The 19,133-nt window shown below is 41.1% G+C and overlaps 1 protein-coding gene across 1 annotated transcript in view; it reads left to right on the top strand.

Annotated features, from left to right (window-relative positions):
- Nucleotides 1-960: 960 nt before the first annotated feature.
- Fam81b (family with sequence similarity 81 member B) overlaps nucleotides 961-19,133 on the top strand; it is a 76,933-nt gene continuing 58,760 nt past the window's right edge. Inside the window, exons 1-3 of the mRNA XM_027401880.2 lie at nucleotides 961-1,003; nucleotides 1,399-1,493; nucleotides 4,348-4,412. Of these exons, the coding sequence (XP_027257681.2) occupies nucleotides 994-1,003; nucleotides 1,399-1,493; nucleotides 4,348-4,412 (170 nt within the window). The 5' untranslated portion in view covers nucleotides 961-993. The remainder of the gene's footprint in view (nucleotides 1,004-1,398; nucleotides 1,494-4,347; nucleotides 4,413-19,133) is intronic.

Raw genomic sequence — 19,133 nt, 5'->3', positions numbered from 1 at the left:
AAGGGACAATTGGGCTGGGAATCATAGTCTTCTTGTAAGACAGACAAGACATTAGTTCTAAAGCTTAGCTTAGCATTGTGGGTATAATATTGGAGCCAAAATCAGGGGCCCTCTGGAATTCAGGGTTATCTCTCACCACCCTGAACATCATCAGTCCTTGGAGCAAGGCAAACCTAGAACCATAATTTGAGTAGTAACCAATAGCTTCATTTCTACATAAGAAAACCAAGTGAAGCCAGGTGTTGGTGGCACATGCCTTTAATCCCAGCACTTGGGAGGCAGAGGTAGGCGGATCTCTGTGAGTTCAAGGCCAGCCTGGTCTCCAGAGTGAGTGCCAGGATAGGCTCCAAAGCTACATAAAGAAACCCTGTCTTGAAAAGAAAAAGAAAAAAAGAAAAAGAAAGCCAAGTTAATTAAAAAGTATGAAGTCAAATTTTAAAACTGAGAAAAAAAATATCTTAAATCTAAAATAATTCACTTCATTTTGCAATAATTGAGTAAAATTTATTCTAAGCAAAAATCCAGTATTTAAGTCCTTCCCCTGCCATCTGCTGCTGTTATAATGGTCCTCTAATGGCTTAAAAAGTTAGCTTCCTCAACCAATATTCATGGACAAAGATTAAGGAATCAAATTTTTCCTTTCTCTGTTTCTAATTTGATGAAAATGGTGCCCTCATCAAACTCATCAATTAAATTTGGGGTAGGTTTTGAAATATAGGGTCAATCAACAAAAGCTACCATAAACTCATAAATTCTAGAGACTTAAGGACCTGAGGTATGAGAGGGACCCACTGACATCACAGATCCTTCCTGAGTCACAATGCTTTTGAACTACCGTTGGAAGAATGCTTTGGGAGCATGAAGATTTTACTTTGGATGCACTCAGGATTCCTTCACATTTTGGTTTTTTTAAAAAGGAAAACATATTCCTGTTCCCTTTCAAAAACAAAAAGCAAGTCAACAAAAAGTAATAATAATAAAGCTGGGTTTATTATGAGTTCAGGTATTTACTCATGGACAACTCTTTAAGCATTTAAATTTCTCATATTTCTCTCATATCTCTTACTATATATAAAAAAAGTGAAAAAAAAAAGACTCTCAGCTCTTCTCTTGGACACAATAGGATGTGCCTCCCAATATTTTAGGACAATCTGACTGCAACAAAGTTCCCAAGTGTTTTTTTGGAAGTACCTGTGGGGGTATGCTCAGCTCATCAGTTACAGATGTAATGCTGGTGGGGGCAGGACCTGGGGTAGGGGTGGGAAGTGTCAAACAATTTGGAAGCCTCTCTTGAGGTTTTGCCACCTGTATAGTAACTAGCTTCAAATTCTAAAATGCATCAATGCAAAAATTCACTTGGCCTAGTTCCTGCTCTGATTCTGCATTCTGGTTGCCTAGATACAAATGTAAACAAAACTGCCTCCCTGCCTGCAGAACAGCCAGCTCCGACTGATGGCCCCCTTCCTGGCTCAGCCAGTGACCAAGAAAAGAAAGCAAGTATTTTCACATATTTATATTAAGAATGGAATAATTGGCTCACTTTCTCTGAAGCTTGGGGTTGTTTGGAGTTTGAAGGAATCCCAGAAGAATGACTTTCTTTTTTTGTTTTCCTACAGTTCCTGTTTGTTCTGCCGTGATAAAGTGATTGAGCACAGCAAAGCTACCTGAAAAAAAAAAATGAGCTCAATTTATAAATGTATTAACTGGATTGATTTTAATATGGGGCTGTTTTTAATTTGATAATGATTTATTATTCTTAAGATTATTTAAGAAAAACAAATATATATATATGTATATATATATATATATACATATATATATATATATATATTCCTTTTTCTGTACTTCTCATACATCCAATTAACAACAAAGGCTACACACAGAAAGTTGTGCCGTTGAAATTTGGTAGTTCTAATAAGATCTGAGCATATAGATACAGTCTCTTAGGAAAAGGGACCAGAAAGCCAGCATAACATCAAGCACTGGCTTTGACTTTCTGTTTAGATTGGGTGATTGCTTAACCTCAGTTTCCTGCTACCTTTTGTTGTAGAATTCTACAGAGCTACTTAAAGCACTACCAGGCAAAGCAGGCTCGGGACATGAAGTGATTATCATCACATAACCCGTTCTTTCCTAGTCCTCAAGTTTTTCATCTATAAGAAACATAATCTTAAATTAGTTATTTAAAGGAATTTTGTCATATATGTTGAAAATCCATTGATACAGATCTAATAGAGCTATTAGAAAAATAAAATCACAGTATATATGAAAAGATTTTATAGTATAAGAATTATATATATATATATATATATATATATGTATGTATTATATCCCCAAAGTAGAAGTGATGAGAATATCCTAGTAATTCATTCCATTTGGACACAGTCATTCTACAAATATTTACATAGCATTATTGGTTGTCAAATGCATAAGGCAAAAACCAACCAGTTGATGAAGTACCAAGCTCAGACTCCCACTACCCTTGGGGTTCCATGGAGAGGTGAGGAGGAAATATCTGGCATGAAGTGAACAATAAATTCAGGACTCAAAGCATTTACAGTAGGAAACACAGTAAGAATTGGTGCTGAGAAATCTGTTCAGGTTCTCTGCACATATAGGAGGTATCCAGAACACAAATGCACAAGTATCCAGTGGGGCATTCTCTAGAGCAGTGCTTCTCAACCTTCCTAATGCTACAACTCTTTAATGCAGTTCTTCATGGTATAGTGACCCCAAACCATACAATTTTTTCATTGCCACTTCATAACTGTAATTTTGCTTCTTCTATCAATTGCAATGTAAATATCTAATATGCAGGATATCTGGTATGTGACCCCCACGAAGGGCTTGTGACCCATAGATTGAGAACCACTGCTCTAGGGGAAGCCTGGGCTAAGGCACATCCAACCTCTTGTAGAGTCTACTCCACAATATGTCCAGGGCCAATGCACTCTCCCAAAACCTCATTGGCCCCATTCTGAGTAGCTAAGAGCCTGCTCTGATAGCCTCCTGCCAACTGGGCTAGGTCAAGCCAGCATGGCCACTACCAACATTCCTGATAATAGAATTGCCTGGTTTTCAAATTTCATTCAGAGGAGAAGAGAGGGATTTGCAAGTAAGTGTCGTAGCCCTTAGAATTTTAATGGAATCAACCAAGAAATAACTGATTCCATTAAAACTCCCTGAAGAACTAATTTCTGAACAAAAATCTCAATGTTTTATACCATTGTATTAGAGTTTCTATTGCTGTGAAGAGACATCACTGCCCCAGTAACTCTTATAAGGAAAACATTTAACTGGGGTTGGATTACAGTTTTTATCATTATGGCCGGACATGGCAGCAAGCAGGCAGACATGGTGCTAGAGAAGTAGCTGAGAGTTCTACATCTTGATCCACAGGCAGCAGAATGAATCTGGTCCACACTGTGCACAGCATAAGCATAGGAGACCTCAAAGCCTATGACCACAGTGACATACTTCCTCCAACAAGGCCTCACCCTCTAATAGTGCCAGTCCCTATGAGGCCATTTTCCTTCAGACCACTACACCCATTATTTTACTATGCAATGGTATAACCCAAGAAAAATATCCAACAAATATATCTTATTCAATGTGTTAACTTAGAATTTCAGCTACAGTCCCTCCACTGAATCCAATTTAGTGACTGGCTATTAAATTGTAATAAAACTTACTTTGTTTTTAAACTTTAAAAAAGGCATTTGATCTTCAGGGTATTTTTTTCAGTATACAGAAATAGTGAATATATTTGGCATCTTTTTCCTTGTAGGAATGTTGCCAAATTATCAACCTTTATGGAAATAGAACCTTCTTGAAGTAGCAAAATAGTGAATTAGAGATTTTCAGCTAAGTGTTCATATAGGCAGCTTGTTTCATACTACTAAATTAACATGCAGCTTTTCTGTGTTTTTATTTCTCATCTATGATAATCTGACATCTAGGATTTTTAGCATGTAAAATAACTTGGATTGTCTAGCTTTCTAGTTTGGGGCTGTTTTGGTAATCAGCTGATTCCCCTCAGAAATTCTTTCAAAGCTCAGTCAATAATTACTAGAGTTTTCATTTACAAGTTTTCATCTTGGATTGATGTGTGGCTTTAACTTCTGAAAAACTTTCCCTGACATGTTTACCAAACCTACGAAACAAAGCTCTTTGGGAGTGCCCCAGAACTTAATTTCAGTTTTAGTCAATACAAATGGCAAGTGTACAGTTGGATGATGCTGTATGTTTTGTTTAAAATAAAAACATTTATTTAAGTACAAAATGGGTGAAGAGTGGCCACCAAAAAGCATTGCATGGTAGATTTTGAATCTGTCACCTCTGTTTTAGGTAAGATTATCTCCAGCCAAAATGTCAACCAAGAAATCTACAGATGTAGTTGAATATGTTGACAAGTAAGTACATAAACTAGTGGTTTTAACTATTTACTGCATTTAATGACTCGGTAGCAATTAGAATGGCTGAATGAAACCTTGGAAATGACATAAATAGCTCTCTGCTTCCAGGAAAGCCCGAACAACCTCAAACAGGCAAATCTCACTATCTCTAGACAGATGTTCCTGCCTTCTCTTTAAGTGACTTCCATAAATCCCTGTAGATTTGTGGGGAAAATAATACAACTGGAGCAAGAGTTGACACATAACACAACGGAACATATAGATAACTATAACTTTCAAATTAAACCAGGCTGATCTGCTGACACTGGTGAAAAAAAAAAAAAACAAAAAAAAGAAAACAACAACAACAACAAAAAAACAGAAAAACTTGAAACATGTTAATCACCAGAAAAATTCTGACTTTTTTTCCTTTTTTTATTTAAATTAGAAACAAGCTTGTTTTACATGTCAATCCCAGTTCCCTCTCCCTCCCCTCCTCCCCTGCCCCCCACCAACTTCTGTCCCATTCCCTTTCTGCTCCCCAGGGAGGGTGAGGCCTTCCATGGGGGGAAATCTTCAAAATCTGTCATATCATTTGGAACAGGGCCTAGACCCTCCCCCATGTGTCTAGGCTGAGAGAGTATCCCTCTATGTAGAGTTGGCTCCAAAAGCCCATTCGTGTACTATGGATAAATACAGAGGCTCTATAAATTGCTGAGGCATCCTCACTGACACCCACATTCAGGGGGTCTGGATCAGTCCTATGGTGGTTTCCCAGCTATCAGTCTGGGAACCATGAGCTCCTCCTTGTTCAGGCCAGCTATTTCTGTGGGTTTCTTCATCCTATTCTTGACCACTTTGCTCATTACTCCCCCCTCTCTGCAACTGGATTCCAGAGTTCAGTTTAGTGTTTAGCTGTGGGTGTCTGCTTCTACTTCCATCAGCTACTGGATAAAGGCTCTAGGATGGCATATAAGATAGTCATCAATCTCATTATCGGAGAAGAGCATTTATGGTAGCCTCTGAACTATTGCTTATTGTTAGTTGAGTTAGGAGAAAGAGAAGGGGAGAATAGGAGAGGAGAGGAGGACATGAAAGAGCAGGAAGAACCAGTCAGGGGAAGAATACAGGAGAGCAAGAAAAGAGATAACATGATAGAGGGAGCCATTATAGGTTTCAAGAGAAATCTGGCACTAGGGAAATGTCCAGAAATTCTGACTTTTTAAGAAACCAAATGCCACATGTTTCTACTTATAGTGCTGTACTTGGAGCTCGTTCAGGGTGGTCCATAGGAGTGGGAACTTGGTGTCACAGCTCTGGTCCTTAGAATGTAACCATTGATAGATTCATATTGTCCAAAGATCCCAGAATTCTAGCTTTTAAGGGTGGGGTTTTAGAAGTAATGTATGTGCATTGGAGCTCTCTTCTACTCAGCACATGAAAGGGGTGTGATCTGCACTCCATTAATAGCTTCAAAGTAGTTGGGATTTGGTCTTGGTCCTTCCACTGTTGCTATCAACCCTGTATTTGGGAAATTTTTCTTTCTTTTCAATTGCAAAACAAGGAAGTTGTACAAAAAGTTCCTGTTATTTTCTGCAGCTTTAAAATAATTCTGATTCTATAATATGAATCCTAACCACAGAAGAAATATGGCCAAATAAATGAGTCAATGAGAAGAAAAACCATAAATAGTAGACTGATTTTTAGAGTCATCTTTGACAATGAACATGATGACATTTTAAATTCTACTTTCTGTTGCAATAGTTACAGTTATGAATTTCCCTGTTCTCAGCCAAAAGAATATAATTCATTTCAGCAATCCAGAGTTTCAGCTCCTATCATGCTTTCCCTGCCCACAATTGCTTGTGTGAGTATGGATTTACAGTTTACAGGGGCATGGGAGGATCAAAACATGAGCAATTATTTTTCTTAGTGTTTAAAAATGTCCCATTTAGACAGATGAACTTTTCTGAGTTAGGAACAATGAATGTAGTGTGCCCCAAATTGATTATAAAGGACATATTAGTTAACTTTAAAGCATCCTAGGAGAAGTTGTTTCTGCCTGTCTGCATATTACAAATGGAAATTAGAAATCATTGCTCTGACATAGTAAGAATTCCAGTTTGAAGCCAGAGTGACCTACATTCCAGGGGCAAGAGAATAAACTCCTGAAGAACAATAACCTTCAATCTTAGAACATTATCTTGGATTTCAGCCCCAAAAAAAGGTTAACTACATTATTTATGTACGAATTTTATGTGTTGGGGGGGGCATGTTTGCACATGTGGAAGCCAGAGGACAACCTTGGAGAGTTGGTTCTGTCCTGGCATGTGTGGGTTCCAGGTCATCAGGCTTGGTGGCAAGCACTTTATTTGCTTAGCTATCTCATCCAGTTGGAGTTCAGCAAAACAGAGTTAAGACAAAGATTGCCTGGCCCAACATTCATTTCTCCCTCAATCACACTCCCAGTCCCATCTCCCAGTGCCTTCGCCAGGCGTCTACTTTATTCACTATCTGAGATGTTTAGATAGATACATTGCACTATTCACTTCTATTCTCTCAGGCTGCAGTTCCAAAACACAGGGCTCAGTAGCCATGTGCTTTCTAATATTCCTGCAGTAGTCTAGCATGCTGTATTGAATATCAATTTTTTATGGACTGTAGCTGACAGATATAATGGAGAGTAAGGCAGGTGACGGGGACTGAATTGTGTGAGTTGTACTTACAGAAGAGCTTACGGGATGCTGACTAGCAGAAAAACAAAATGACATCCAGTCATTGCAACTATCATTGTAGAATTTTGAATTGGCATAGTTAATAAAAAATTCAGTGGCTTTTGTTTTCTTTAAATAACTGTACCCTCTAAATCACCAATTGGCAACAGTGTAGTGGCATGCAGAGGAGGCACTTAGACAAGTGAAGGTCATTATCCACTCATTAAACCACCTGAGTAGACATTACACAGCTTCAAGAATTTGTTCTTACAGACATTTATCTATATGCTTAAGAGTGGTATTTGGAAAAATGTCTTTCAAAGCAAAACCTGAGTAACAAACAAGATCATGCTATCTATGGAAAAGTTTGGTTTAGAGATAGGCAGACTAAAGAGACTGGCAGACTTGATTGTGTTCACAAGGTCCTTGGCATTTCATTTGGAGTAAAACCCACATAATTTTCAATATATGTTAAACGTTAAGTCACAGTAAATAATCCATAAGTGGGGCAGCAGAATTATTGCTAGGATAGTGGTGGTAATGCTGCCATATTAAAGGCAGTGAACAGTTCTAATGTGCATTATTAGTTGATTCACAGTGAATATACTCACTTTATGGCAGTGTGCACATGTTCACATAAGCTTAATGACTGAAAAGCACCAAAGTCTTGCTTCTTATTGCTTTTCCCCAGCTGGCACACTGATGGAGTCCCAGACCTCCATAGTGAACTCGAGTCCATGGCTCTGTCTGCTGTGATTAAGCAAGCAAGCCTCTCTTCCTTTCTCTGGTCAACTTCTTCCTTCTGGGTAAGAAGGTGGCTTTCAAGTGATCAGTGATGATCTGGTGAAGACTCAGTTCTGCCAATGATTTTTTTCATCCTCACCTTCCCATGTGATAAAGTAGATTGCATAGGAAGATGGGGATGAAAGCACATTATTCTCTCACAGGATTTAATTTTGAATGGAAAACAAATTGTGCTCATGAATCTCTATGTTCATTTAGTTGGCTTTCCCATAAGGGGAGAATTTTTTCTCACCTTGGAATTAAATGCTTCTTGAGGTCCCTTCTAACCCTTCAAAAGCTGCTTATCACTCACACGCATTGAGCACCTCGTATGTGCAAGCACTGGGCTAGAAACTTGCAGAGTCACCAGTGAGAAAATTAGACAAAGATTCCCATCACACATGATTTCAATTCCAGAGAGGGAAGAGGCTCCAATTCGAAGGACAATTCTTGCAGACAGGTTGGTATTTGAGCATGCGCGTACCTGGGCAAGGACAAAGTTTGTCAGGCATGAATGCAGAGGGGATGAGGATGGTTGGAGTAAGGAAGATAGAAATATATAAATTTCTATGATATCAGATAGACAGCATCTCCAGTCTGTCTTGCTACAGGAAAAATTCTAAGTTTCCTAAATCAAAAGGGGGCCTGAAAAGTAGTTGTTCCACACTGAACAGTTCCTAGGCCGACTTATAATCACAGTAATATCTCAGCAACCTCACAATGAGCTGTTGCCCGACAGACTTATAGTCACTGTGTATCTCAGCAACCTTCTTGGGGATACATTTGGGAAGACGGGTCGGACTGCTAGTCAAATAGTATCTAAAAGTGAGATAGATAAAACCTTCAGTGTTATCAAATGGGTGAGAGAATACAGGATTAATAATATCTGCTTGTGAGAATGTGGCATTCAGGGTCTGAAGACAGTCATTGCCAGGTCTTCTTAGAACAGTAACAGCATTCTTTTGTGACATGATTCACTGTTTGTGACTGTGTGGTGGGTACAGATATTTCACATCATGATGCATAAGAATAGAAGGCAAAGCTCTGCTGCTAAGCTTTGGATGGGGCAAGTCAGACTGGGTGGTCACAGGAAGTCTTTGACTTTCTGTAATATGCCCAGGTTCACCTTCGCCTATGACGAGTAAGTTGCTGGTGATGAGTAGGCATAGCCACAGGCATCTTGTGCTACTCAGAAAGACCCCAAAACCCATCAGAGCCAAGCTGCCCAGAAGAAACCCAGTTATCTCTGACTCAGGAGGGTCTCAATTTCTCCCAGGTCTAAGAACGACAAATGAAAGACCCCAGTGGAGCAAAGACCCCAGTGGAGCATAGGCCATAGTCAAGCCCAGTTCTCTCTCTAGAGACAGTGGGGCTTCAGCAAGCAGAGACAGATGTAAACCAAGCAGAAAAGGGTGAGTAGAGGAAAGCTCCATGGAGTTAAAAGCAAGTTGCATACTCAAAAGCAAGGGAATGAACACAACTGCCTCTCTCAGGAAAGAGCAATAGTGCAGTGAGGGAAGGAAAGAGGAGGAAGCATGTCAAGATACTTCTTAGATAAGACACTAGTCACTTCCGAGTCTCAGTCTCCTACGCTGGGAAAAGTTTGTGACAAATTCACTGTGGAGATGAAACAAAATTAAAATATGGTTCTGAGTGATATGCTAGCTCTATATAGACACAGGAGGACACCAACTGAACTGTGCTAGAATCTCCCTGCCCTCCAACAAATTACCATCTATGTTAATTTCCCAGGACTGCCAGGATTACCATCATTCTGCTGTTGATGAACAAAAATGTGTATCTCACAATCATGGAAGTTACAAGTCCAAAGTCAGAGTTGGCAGATTTGCTTCCTCTATGCGCTCAGGGCAGAGCTGTCACTCAGGGGAGTCTGCTCTTGGGGTTGGAGCCTGTGCAGGACAGAGCTGTTGCTCAGGGCGGAGCCCGTGGCTCAGGGAGGAGCCTACTCCTCGGATTGGAGCCTGTCTCTCTGGGGTGGAGCTGTAGAGCTTTCAGCAGGCTTCAGGCAATAGCTGACACACCTTGGCACTTCCTGTCTTATAGATGCTTCACTTCACCCTCTCCCTCTCCTCATTGTGCCTGTGTCCTTCACATCTTTATGTAAGGACACTAACCATGTTGACTTAAGGTCTTAGCAATATTCACGATGACCCTACTTCCAAATTAGGTCACATTCTGATATAATGGGTATTAAGACATCGACATAACTTTTGTGAGCTACAATTCAACGCATTGTACCAAAATTTGAACCCAGGTCTTGCAATTCCACATACAATGATTTTTTTTATGCTTAAGTCACATAGACATACATGCTACTTACAGGGGGGGAGAGAATGAGGGGAGAAAATGGGGGGAGAGAGGAAGAGGGGGAGAGGGAGAGAGGGAGAGAGAGGACTCCAAACATCCTCAACCACTTCCTGCTTCAGGCATGCATTTTATTTGTATGTGCAGCCCAGATGTCCACCCTACATCCATCCACACAAGGGTTTTGCTTTGAACCTTTACCCATTCTAGCATCTCCATGAGAAAGGAAGCCATTCACATCAGGTTCAGCATTAATTTTGCAATTCTCTTAAACCTCACTGAATATGAGGCATCTGTACATTGGAGTCCAAAGCTCGTCATTGAAGATCCACAACCAGTGTCTCTAGTCTCTTCTCCAATGTGCCACTGTTTGAAGCTGTCACTATTTGGAGTTGTTTCATTTCCTGAAATGTCTCCATGCAAGCTCTGTGCTGGCAACCCACCAGTCCTGGTTGCCTTTCTGGACTTTGCCCCAAGCATGAATTTCCTCTCTAAACCTCAGAGCATTCAGACTTAAGTTAAGCTCAGCAGCAAAGGCTTGCTTCCACAGCCAGCAAAGTCCATTTGCCAGGTTGGTTATAGACAAGCAATGGAGAAACTATAAAAAGTAGTTCTTTATAATTCATTATTCCCACGTGCTCAAGGAATTATTTTTGTAAGCCATCAGAATTCTTGCTCCATTTTTACTTTACATTTCCTTACAGGACTCTGTACATTCAGAAAATAACTAGTCCTTAAAGTTGATCTCTTGAAAACATAGCAAATCTTCCCAGTATGGCCTCTTGTGTTCAGAAGAAGGTTTAAGTTTTCCTGGTTTTTTTTTTTTTTTTTTGGTCTCTGGCTTTTATGGATTTCCAAAATGGTTGTCAGAGGCTCCGAAGTAAATTTAGTGCTCTCTTCACAGGAACAGTATAGGCAGCAAAGCAAGAAGCTCCTATACCAATGCCTTTGCCAGCCACAGCACAGCTGGTGTAAGTCACACCAACTCCAGAGAGGCAGAACTCAGAGACTGGGGAAAATCTGTTCAGATTCAGCTATAGTCAGTGATGTGTGCAAAGCCTCCTAGAGAGGTCCACAGGGGCTCTTTCTCCTGCGACTAGCAACTCCATCTGGATAGTCTGGGATATTCAGTATTCAGTCATTTCTTCCCTTACCAGGTGAAATTAAAATCAAGATCCATTAGTGTGGTGTATTAGTAAGAGCTATTTGGTGTGTGTGTGTGTGTGTGTGTGTGTGTGTGTGTGTGTGTGTGTGTTTATAAAACCGGGGTGGCCACACCTTGATAATGAAAGGTCTCGGGTTTTGTGCCCTTTGATTTGAATTACTATTCAATAATAGTAATAACCTGGTGATTTGAAGAATAGGACCATCAGGAATTTCCATTACATTACAAATATTCATGTTTGTTCTTCCAGTTATTGCTTTAGAGAAACAAGTGAGGAAATAATCTCCCTTATAGCAACAGGCAATTGGCAGGAGAAAGTAAGGCCTTTGTCATCTGAGAATCCTGTGACTAGAACTAACAAAGCTTTGGTTATGGCTTCAGTGAGCATTATTAACAAGCATGATAAGTATGCCCTAAGTAACAGAAATCCTGAGGCATGACAAGCTTTTCAGACAACTACCTAGATAGAAAATAACTTTAAAATAAGCCTTAAAACACACAGGAAAAGAAGAACAATAGCCTGGCATTTGTATTCATAAGTTCTTAGGTGTCTCTATGGTGTAAGCAAATGTATTTGCATAGCAGTATGTGCTGCATCTTCAGAGACTTCTGGCACGTGCCCTGTAGACTAGAAATAGAACTGAGCCAGCGGTGACAGGCAGGACCAGAGAGGGGCCAGCGGAAGGGCAGCTCTGCTCCACTGGCCCCTCTGCTGGGATAGGTCTGCTTCTGTATTCCCTGTCTAGGAATGATCTTGACCTCAGCTTACAGCATCCCACAGCGGGAGGACACATGGGTCCCTCAGGTCCCCCGGACTGTAGCACAGCTGTATGGCATTGGTTGGTCTACCACCTGCTATAGACTTCTAGCAAAGCTGGCCTGTTGGTCCTATTTGAAGATCCAGCAACTGCAGCCCTTGGTTTTGAAGTGGTGGAGCCTGTGTTTCACCCTCAGCCTATGTTGCTTTCCAGCTTGCCAAGATGCTTCTGGATGTCTATAGAGCCTGAGATCTCATGTTTCACACTTCAGCAACTCATTGTATACCCTGCCTTCTCTTATTCCTGATCATACTACTATTCTCAGCGTGCACTGTGGTATTCAGTCTTCAGAGTACATTTGATTCATGAAAGTGTTTTTTCTTACCCTCACACCCTAGATCTCCTGTCCCATTCCAATATTATGATTTAATAAGTCTACAGTGAAGCCAACAAATCTGTATTGAATAACCTACCTGTCCTCCCATATTACTAATTCAAATGTCTTTATGAGAAACAATGAATTACACTAAGTCACAGAGTAAAAGATTTAATATTTAATAACTGTTATACATTTATTGGTAAATCACTAAATATAGGGGCTTGCAAGACAGCTCAGCAGGCAAAAGAACTTGGCAGTATTCTTGACCACCTGAATTGGATCCCCAGGTCCTCCACACTTGTGCCACAACTGCTATGTACCCACACATATATACATACACACACAATAAATTAATAACAAAGAAATTTTTAAGTTAATAGATACAAACACATTGCTTTTACCTGCAGATAACAGAAATCCCCACACAAACGTGGCTTGAATATAAAGACACTGATTGGCATAGATAACAACAACAGCGAAAAATCTAGTTTGGTTAATTTGGTGGCTTAACTAAATTGTCAAGCAATCAGGGTTTTCTGTCATTTTTCTTGCATTTTCATGTTCACAAGATGAGTTCCACTGTCCTCTATACCACATAGCATGACAATGTGCAGAAAAAAAAAAATAGATGTTTCTTCATGTTCATCCTCCTCCTTGAAGGCCAAGATCATCTAAGCAAGTTTCTTCTTGCATCTCCTTCTCTAGAGTTGCTTCACCTGTTTCTATCTAAACCATGCACAGCTCAGCCTAAAAAGAATGGTGCTAACATATAGGATGCAAGGGACAGGCAGAAGTTCTCAATGGCCTTTAGGAATTTAGTCATGTGATCAACAGTGTCTGCCACAATGAAATCCCAAGAGAATAATCTTAATGTGGAAGAGGGATAGTATCATTTATAAGCATCTGTCTAAAACTGAAAACTAGAGAGTCCCTTCCCTTTATTGGCAATCCAGACTGCAGACCACAAAGAAGCATTAGCTCAAAGAAATTAATGAGCAAATCTCCAGATCTCTGCTAGGTTATACAAGATCATCAGCAGGGCCTGGCATCCTCTTCCACTAGGCCTCTGACTCACACACTTGATCCAGGGTAACTCTGTCAGCTCAGTAGCAATTTGAGGAATGTATATATACATTGAGCCCAAATGAGTAGGTTGAATCTGCCTAATCAAAACCCTTAGCACGGCCATCCTCTTCCTCCCCTCCTTTCCTTCTTTTTCTTCTCTTCTTCCTCCTCCTCCTTTCTTCCTCCCTCTTCCTCCTCCCTTCTTTATCTTCTCCTCCCCCCTCCTCCTTCCACTCTCCCTTCTTCCTCCTCCCCTCTCTATCTGCGTTCTTAAATGTACAGGATGTACAGAAGAAGAAACAATGCTACCTGGTCCAAAGCTATTTATTTTTTACCAGGAAGCAAACTTAAGCCCTGAGGTTGCAATGACCACAATATCATAGAGTCTCTTTTTTTCTAAGACTTAACAGAACAGGGAATTCTGGTCCTTCACAGGTTGTTTGTAAGCCATCTGCCATCTCCCTGTGTATCACAGACCAACCATGTTTGTTTCACATAGCCCTTGTGAAGGAGGACTTGTTTCATATAGCCCTTGTGAGGAGGGGTTTGTTTCATTTAACCCTCATGAGGAAGGGTTTGTTTCATATAGCCCTCATGAGGAAGGGTTTGTTAATGTGGGAAATTACCAATATGGAGCCAGGTAAAAATACAAGGGAATTTAATAGGGAAAAGCCTTACTTACAGAGCAACCTAGCCAGCCAGTGGGGCAGCAGTAAGTACAGCAAGCCGAAGATGAAACGGAAGAAGGGGCCACCACATGAGCAACCCTCACTCTTATACCTTCCTTACATCACCCTGACCATGTCCTCGAAGGCATGGTCAGGCACACCTGTAGCCAGCCCCTAACAGGCGTGGCTACAGTCTCTTACAGTTTGTTTCATATAGCCTTTGTGAGGAAGGGTTTGTTAGATATAGCCATCGTGAGGAAGGGTTTCCAGATGTATCATATATTGATCGTATATCTCTCTCACACTGTAAGCCCAGAGGTAGGAAGGTGTGGATAGAGCACCAAGCTCCAGAAAAACACAGGCAACTTCTGCCAGGCCTACAAATGACCTTCTGTCAGTTCTTTACTTTTTGCTGCTTATAAGGAAGCAAGGGAAGGAGAGCAATTGAGCTTTTCCCGCCATCTGTGGTGACTCTTTCCACACTTTATAGAAGCCTTCAGCTCTTCCTGGTCCTTCTCAAAGTCCCATAGGAGAATTTTATATGAGTAGTTTGTCCCTGGGCAAGAGAGAAGCCCCAGGTAATGCTTTCTTCCTATTCATCCTCCACAGCCAGGCTGGGCTGGCACTTACCTCAAGTTACATTTCCAAAGCAATGGAGATGGCCTGTGAAAGCTGTTCTGACTCAGAGCAAGTGCACACCCATGCATGCTCGTGCACATAGTCCCAGAGTTCTCAGAAGATGTGTGCTTTCTCTCTCCAGGTCTTCTAAGTTCTCATAGGAATTCTCTCAGGTTAGGAAGAGTGTAGTTAGGCTAACTCAGCATTTTTGTCAAAACTGTCAGGAACCCAGAAAGTTAAAAGGTCCTTTCAAGGACCAAGTCCTTTCTCTCTGTGCTTTGTCTCAGGGGATTCATGGTTGCTAGTGAAGATGCAGTAAAGAAACCACTGAAAGGTTTCTGTCACAGACATCCAGCATCTGTTAGAGTCCAGAGCAGAGAAAAAAAGAAGCAGACTGGGCATGGCCAGGGCTGGAGAACTGGGGAGTGGAAAGTCATGTGGGTTATGAGAGAGGGTGAGCTGAGGGGAGGGAAGCCTGTGAACTGGAACCGCCTAGGAGTTGAGGGTAGAAGAGGAGGTGGGAAAGTCCAGGATACTAGAACATGCACTAAAGTGTAGGGCATGGGGTTTGAAGTGGTGCTTTCTGGCTGGCAGATACCCATTTCACTGGTTTCTGAGCTTTGCTCTTCTGTACTCCAGCTTAATCTGGGCAAAGAAGGTCTTGTTGGGTTATCCACTACCTTCAGGAACATTGGGGCTCCTTTTTGGACCTGACAATAGTCACATTTGTTCTAAAGGTTTAAGATCCTTTAAATTTCAGTTTTTCAAGGTGGCTAAAGCTGTTTGTGGCTCCTTAGCCCCATCTAGAGCTAAGTATAGAATTCTGTGGTCTTGGAACAGCCCCACCAGGGATTCTGCAGAGTGACTAGGCCTCCTGGGCTGAGGGGAAGGCAGCATATTCATTGAACCAAAGGCTGCTCCATGAATTGCATAGATTGCTTCTATCATATTACAGGTTCTGGACCTCCAGTCAATGGCAGGCAGCATCTAGAATCAGGTAGAGTCAAGGTAGACAACCAGATAGGAGACAGTAACATAGAGTAGGGACAAGGTAGACAATGGGATAGGATCAGGGCCCAGTGGACAGTAAGATAGGGTAGGGCCAAGGTAGACAATGGGATAAGATTGAGGCCCATTTGAACAGTAGGATAGGGTAGGGCCAAGATGAACAATTCAATTATTTTCTAAGTGATGCTAGTGAGGATATAATGTTAGCATCTAACCTCTGCCCAGATCACAGTATCTGCAACAACTTCCTCACCCCATCTCACAGATAACTACTGACACACTGTACATCTCTAGTGGACAGGCAATCCTAGCAGAGTGCCTGTAAGAGCCTGGTATCCGTAGGATAGTAGGGAAATGTGGTGTGGTTAGCCCCCAGCTCAAACTCAACAATGCTGAAAACGCCTTTCTCTGTGTGACACATGTGCATGCATATACAGACACATACCAAATCATCCGGTCTCCTCATCCAAACCATCAGCTATTATTTAATTTCCAGAAAGCACCCAAATCTCTATCTCCAGGTACATTTCAGACTATCCAATAGACAACTTTATATAAAAATAAATATCTCAAGTTTATTTTCTTCCCTACGTCTGGTGTCTAATTGCAATTTTGATTTAGGGAATCATTGTTCATTAAATCCAAATTAGAACCTGCAAAATATCTGTCTTTCCCAAGCTCATTTCCAATCTCTCTTAACTCCTGGGTCTTTAATCCCTATGATGTCTGTCTGTCCCCCTTGTGTTCAGAACCACCATCTTAGTCTCAGTTCACACCATATTTCAGATAAATCTGTCTATATTTCTTATCTACTGCCACGTAGCAAAATCTGTCAAAACACAGTGGCATAAAACCCCAAATATTTCCCCACAGTTTCTGTGGATTGGGAGTTCAGAGTGCCTCATTGGGTGACTTGGGCTCAGATGGCCTCACAAGGTTATAGTTAGCTATCATCCAGAAGCCAGGGAATTAGTCTTACAGTGCCTAAGATCACGAGCACATTGCTGGCACCCCTTGGTTCCAGGCTGCCTTGTGCATCAATGTTTTCATACCCAAATTGTGTCTAAGTCATAAAATATATCCATATGCCATAGTTTCAATCAATGAAAGAGGCAGAAGTGTCATGATGAATCCTCAAAAAATGTCTCATTTTAGAGAAGGACAAGCTCAGTTGGTAAACATCTTGTTCTTTACCTTCTTTTTTCTGTTTAAAATATAGACATGGTCTGTCAAGGTGGGGCAAGTACCTTCAGGCTGCAGGGAAAGGTGTGCTCTGTACAGTGAGGCTCCAAGGGAGCCTGCCTATTTGAGGCCCTTTTGGTCTGCTACACCACTGCTGGGAAGCTCCCTTTAGACTTCCAGTTACACCCCTCAAACCCCCATTTGCTTAGGACACTCTTCTGAAGTACCTATTAGACAGACATGTATACACACCAGCTGATACTTGAAGTCTTTGGCACACATCAGCATTCACAACAAAACACCCCTTTATAATGAGTACTCTTGCAGAAGCTCAGTGTGTTAAATAAAAGCTCGAAGGAAAAAAGAACCCTTTACTGGACCACAGCACAGTGAAAGTCCCCATGAAATTTCATAACATTGCAGACTAGTTTAAAGTTAATATAATCCTTCTACATAAATCTAATCAAATTGTAGCCTTTTAAGAGGTCAGAAATCTGTACTCAATAGCCCTGACCTGTACTCATGGATAGCATAATTTAGTGCTTTAGTCATGTCTGGAATGAGATCAGACGAATTATTTACCTATTCTATAATCTATATTCTTTTTCTGTGAAATTAATATAATACCGTTAAACACTGATGGGATAATGCACAGTGTAAGTCACCAAAATAAAGATATACACAATGTTTTTCACTTTTCTTTGGCTACAAAATTCTTTTGCAGTGGCCGATTTTACTTACTCTTCTAGACAGAACCTCATGCAAACTCTCCAAATGGTCACTTTGTGCATTTGTGTAGTGTGTGTGTGTGTGTGTGTGTGTGTGTGTGTGTGTGTGTGTGTGTGTGTGTGTGTACGCGCGCGCGCATGTAGGCACGCGGATTGGCCAGAGGTTAACATAAAGTATCTTTCTCAATCATCTTCCACCTTATATTTTGAGACAGGATCTTTCACTGAACATGGAGCTCACTGATTTGGCTAAGCTGACTGACCAATAAACCCCAGAGATGTACCTGCCTCTGTCCCCCATGGCTGAAGTCACTACTGTGCCTGATTCCGTATGGCAGTTCTAGAAATACAAATCCAGCTCCTTATGCTTGCTCAGCAGGCATTTTACCTACTGGGTGATCTCCCCAGACATTTTTAAAGTTTGGCCTTTTTTTATCATATAAGTTTTATTGGAATATACCCATGTTAATTTGCTGATACATTGTCTGACTTTCATACACAGTTACGAAAACAAAGACAGTATTAACAATATTTACTATATAGGCTGTTATAAGAACTTAATGGGCCTTTGCTTTTAAAAACCAATGTCACTAACTTTCTGGAATGTTCTGAGCTGTCCTAAGATGACTACTGTCTAAATAGAACCTAAAAACCACTAACAAGTAACCAGCCATCATCTAGGACCTCAAGAAATTATAACAGGGGAGTGGAGAGACGGCTCAGAGGTAAAAAAAAAAAAGTCCTGAATTCAATTTCCAGCAACCACATTGGTGGCGCACAACCATCTATAATGAGATCTGGTTCCCTCTTCTGGCCTGCAGGGATACATAGAGGCAGAACACTGTATAACTGGGTGTGAGTTCCATCACTGGATTCTGCATTCTCTGGAATTGTATCACAGCTCTTCAACAGCAATTTAGCTTTCTCTCCCCATCTGAGTATTCTAATCATGACCTAGAGACATTACAGGGACCACATACATTACTCAAAACATGGTGTCAGAAACCTGAAGTCCTGATGGAGTCAGTTTTGTCATTCAGATCTGATAACCACACTTGCCCTATTGTAAGTTACTACTTCCTTTAAGGAGGTGAAGACCACTGTTACTTCCAAGTCATCCAGGCAGGCATCTCCTGAAATTGGCAGCTGGGCACCTCACGTGCTCGGAGCTCTGCAGGACACAGCAGCCTCCACAGAGACCGCGGAGGAAAGGGCCAAAGTTTGGCATTTTTAAAGTTATAAATAAGAATTTGTATTTTTTTTTTACCTTAAAATAGAACTTGTAGCCTGGCGGTGGTGGCTCACGCCTTTAATCCCAGCACTCGGGAGGCAAAGGCAGGCAGATC

This window comes from Cricetulus griseus, chromosome 2 (assembly GCF_003668045.3).
Source record: "Cricetulus griseus strain 17A/GY chromosome 2, alternate assembly CriGri-PICRH-1.0, whole genome shotgun sequence".
Lineage (NCBI taxonomy): Eukaryota > Metazoa > Chordata > Mammalia > Rodentia > Cricetidae > Cricetulus > Cricetulus griseus.
Note: the sequence above shows the minus strand (reverse complement) of the source record. Positions and strands in the feature narration are given on the sequence as shown.